We start from the raw sequence: 4586 nt of genomic DNA on the forward strand, positions 1-4586 counted from the left end.
GCCACCACCAACACTGGACGAACAACATCCTATATTGAGCTGGAGAGCACTTCAGCCGAAGAAATGATGGAATACTTCAGAGTATCGGAGTATTCCATCAATAATTCCTCCTTTAAGGGTCCGTCCAATTGGATCCCCTTCAAGGAGATTTTTTACAGTGATAACTTCTTGGTCGCCGCCGGCTTGCGGTGGGCCGAGGATAGAGGTATAACTTGCAATTTTTTCTAACTAATACTTTCGTCCAATGACAATCATCAATCTAATCATGCTTTTTTTCTCATATAGATTCGGCCAGAGCAGCGCTCAAGAAGTCTTGGACGGGTGATATAAGCATGTCCAAGTTTACTGACAACCTCTGGAAGGAGTACAGCAAATCCGGCTCTGAAAAGAGGATGGATACCTTGGTAAATACTTAGCAATATTTTGACTGATTTTTTTTTTTGGGACAAACCTTTCTTTAAGAAGCAAATCGGCCTGGGGTAACTTGGCCGGCTTCCTTTAACCTACGAGACACGTCCAATAGTGAACATGCTAAACTCTTGGAAGAGTGCTATTGTCTAGACGAGTCTTGCCCCAAAGGGGAACTCGGCCATGACTCTGTACCCTTATAGGAAATAGAACAAACACATCATCCGTGATGCCACCAAGGCAGCGGATCAGGCCCAATTTTATATGGCCGAGGAAGAAGTATTACATCGCTAGTCCAGAGAGGCTTGGGAAAAACGCTCGGTCGAGATGGATGCCGACAATAAAAGGTACCTGATCCGGCTGACCGAGCTGCTGGACGAGAAGGTTGCCCTTGAGCTGGCTCTCAAGGACGAGAGAAATGCAACCCTTCTAGCAGCCGCGAAGATCCGAAGAGAAAATCATTATCTTCGAGCTAAAAACCACGAGCTAAAGGAGGAGGCCAATGCATCTTTTCAGTCGGCCAAGGAGGCTCTGAATGAAGTGATTGATACTTCATAGTCTTGGGCTGTTAAGGCCTTCGAAATGCTGGCCGAAGAGGACGACATTCCTCGAAACCTATATATATATATATTATATATATATATTATATATATATATATTATATATATATAATATATATATATATATTATATATATATATATAATATATATATATATATATATATATGTATATGTATGAATAAATAATGCTAATCACTATTGGGCATGAAAACCTTATTAACACTGAAATATATAAATAAATATGAGAAAATAACGATATTGTAATCCTAAATATGTGATGAGAGGAAACTATCGAATACGAAGAAATTTCCTGAGCACATGTTTAGCCTTTGATGTTGTAATGCCTCGACCACCGATTTAGTATTTAAGAAGACCTAATTAGCAATTGACCACCTATTTGATAGAGCCATTACTGCCGCACCTTCGTTTAGGAAGGTGCAAGGCTTCTATTATAAAACAAAGTATATACTTTGTTAGACATAATAGTGTTAACTTAAACAACTTATATTATATTAACTCATAACAAAGTATATTGTCTTACTTTCTAGTTCAGTTAACTATATATATATAGGTATATGTATGTATAAATAATGCTAATCACTATTGGGCATGAAAACCTTATTAACACTGAAATATATAAATAAATATGAGAAAATAACGATATTGTAATCCTAAATATGTGATGAGAGGAAACTATCGAATACGAAGAAATTTCCTGAGCACATGTTTAGCCTTTGATGTTGTAATGCCTCGACCACCGATTTAGTATTTAAGAAGACCTAATTAGCAATTGACCACCTATTTGATCGAGCCATTACTGCCGCACCTTCGTTTAGGAAGGTGCAAGGCTACTATTATAAAACAAAGTATATACTTTGTTAGACATAATAGTGTTAACTTAAACAACTTATATTATATTAACTCATAACAAAGTATATTGTCTTACTTTCTAGTTCAGTTAACTATATATATATAGGTATATGTATGTATAAATAATGCTAATCACTATTCGGCATGCAAACCTTATTAACACTGAACTAAATAAATAAATATGAGAAAATAACGATATTGTAATCCTAAATATGTGATGAGAGGAAACAATGGAATATAGCGGTGAGCTTCATCATCTGACTCAAGATCCTCTATTCCTTCTTCCATATCAGCTTCATCCTCAATAGGGTCTTCGTCCTCAATGGGTTCCTCTTCCTCCAGGGGTTCTTCCTCTTCTATGGGTTCCTCTTCCTCAATAGGCTCCTCTTCTTTAGGATCTTCTTCTATCGGATCCCCTTCAGCATGCTCATTTCCATTAGGGTCCCCATCTTCCTCATTTCCCTCATATAATACCGGTGCAGCCTGATCCCCTTCAATTACTGCGATAAAGGTCCTATTGTTCCCATCATCATCAGACATGTAGGTGATAGTTCTAAGGTTTTGGTAGGTCTCGGGTATAAACTCGTCCTCAAACGCTTGGTATATTGTCCTTTTTGCAACTATAGGTGGCGTTTGTGGCTCAGGTTTAACTCTTGGGTTCTCAGAACTCCCATCTACAGCCCTAGCTGCCAAGCTTTCCCCCACATGGTAGGTTCTTCGGACTGATGGTGATGAAGTATAAGGGTTTAAACCTCTTGCCTCACGGATCTTCCAGTCATTCGATCTCGCAGTACTTGAGGTCATAAAGGAAGTGGCTTTCGATAGGAAGCTACTGGTTCCAATAGGCATGTTTCTCTCTGTTAAAATTCCCCTCTTCGGACCACAAATCTCCATACCTAAGATGTACGAAGCGATAAGGTTCTATGTGTGGGACAAAGTGAAGCATAAACTGTATCCTTGCCAGCTTAGACTTTAACCCTGCTCTCCTTGCATGATCCTATAATCCATTGTAGCCCTTATTTTATTGGCCCAGGCGTCCGAATCCTCCCCTATTTTATAGGCCCGGGCGTTAGGTTATCAGATTATACTTAAATAAGGTTTTAGTCCAACACCATGCATTTTTGAAACATCTTTTATAACAACTTAAACTTAACTTAGTCCTTTGAACCACTATACACTAACCGATCCTTATACACACTAGGGGAAAAAAAGGAAGGGTTGCGTTTTTCCTACAAGTGCAGCCCTACTAGTGAAGGGCTGCGCTTTTTTTAAAAAGCACAGCCCTACATAACAGAAGGGCTGTGCTTTTTTTAAAAAAGCGTAGCCCTTCACTTAGTAGGGCTGCGCTTTTAGGCAAAGCGCAGCCCTTCTCACACTCAAAAGGGTTGCGCTTTTCTACAAGCGCAACCCTACTAAGTGAAGGGCTACGCTTTTCTTCAAAGGCGCAACCCTTCTGTTATGTAGGGCTGCGCTTTTGAAGAAAAGCGCAACCCTTCTTAAAAAAATTTGAAGTAAAAAATTCGCGGGCTTCAAATATTAAGCGGACTTCAAATATATTATCCCTCCTTTTCTCTCTCCTCCCTCACGTCCCTCCTCCCTTTTCCTCTTTCTCTCTCCTCTCTCACGTCCCTCCTCCCTTTCCTCCTTCTCTCTCATCCTCTCTTCTGTATCAAAAAGTCACGGAAAAGCGTCAGAAAGCCTGAAATGATTTGCACTAATTATGCCGACGGAGTCCGATTGCCTATTGTGATACCTTTTCGGAAGCGGAACTGGCTAACGAGTCAAACCCACAGTTTTGCCGTGACATATAGGCTTTTTTAAGCCATACGAGTTCGTTTAAGGCTCCAAATAGGCATTTTAAGTATTTCCGAATTTTATTATTTCCTTAATTATGTATTAGGGTTTTGTTTTACGTATTTAAATATTATTAGGTCAATGTTTGGAGGCAGTTTTTGATTAAAGTTCTTGTATTTTCAGATCTATAATTTCTTAATCTTTGTTTTGATTAATGTTCTTGTATTTTCAGATTTATAATTTTTCTCTTCTGTATATTAGTTTTTGTTCCTTTTTTTCATTTTCGTTTCGTTCTTTTTTTGTTTGTTTTGGGTTTAGTTGCATTGTAGATCTATAATTTCTTCTCTTCTGTATATTTGGGTTTAGTTGCATTGTAGATCTATAATTTCTTCTCTTCTGGATTTGGATGGTTTACTTTAAAGTTTAATGCAAATGTTCAAATTCAGAAAATGTGAGATTAATATATGAGTAAAAAATGTCAAAAAAAAAACAAATTTTTTTAATTTTTTTTTTGGTAGGAAGGGCTGCGCTTTTACCTAAAAAGCGTAGCCCTTCCTTGTGAAGGGATGTGCTTGTGTAGTGCAACCCTACTTAAAAAATGAAGGGCTGCTATTGAAAGGGCTGCTGTCAAAAAGCGCAGCCCTACAGGCATTTTTCAGCACAGCCCTTCTTCATTTTTCCACTAGTGACATCTCCTAATTTATTCATATTTGAAGATTTCAAGAATCTTTCACAACTTCAATTGATCAATCAAACAACACATACGAATACAAGGAACGAAATGAAATCACAAATAAAATCATTCCTATGATTTAATGCACGTAAAGTAATCTATATGCTCCTATCCCATACTACCCATTTTAAAATCCTTCTTAAAATGTCTTTGAAAATAGGAATTTCTGGCTCTGAATCCAGTTTTGTAACACCCCCAAAATCCATACACGTCTACAACT

General features: G+C 37.9%; 1 protein-coding gene across 1 annotated transcript; it reads right to left on the reverse strand.

The window, feature by feature from the left end:
- Nucleotides 1-1995: 1995 nt before the first annotated feature.
- LOC104896938 (uncharacterized) lies at nucleotides 1996-2733 on the reverse strand. Its single transcript, XM_010683726.2, has one exon. It carries the CDS (start codon nucleotides 2731-2733, stop codon nucleotides 1996-1998), a length of 738 nt encoding a protein of 245 aa, XP_010682028.2.
- Between the last annotated feature and the right edge of the window lie 1853 nt (nucleotides 2734-4586).

This window comes from Beta vulgaris, chromosome 6 (genome assembly GCF_026745355.1).
Source record: "Beta vulgaris subsp. vulgaris cultivar EL10 chromosome 6, EL10.2, whole genome shotgun sequence".
Taxonomy (NCBI): Eukaryota; Viridiplantae; Streptophyta; class Magnoliopsida; order Caryophyllales; family Amaranthaceae; genus Beta; species Beta vulgaris.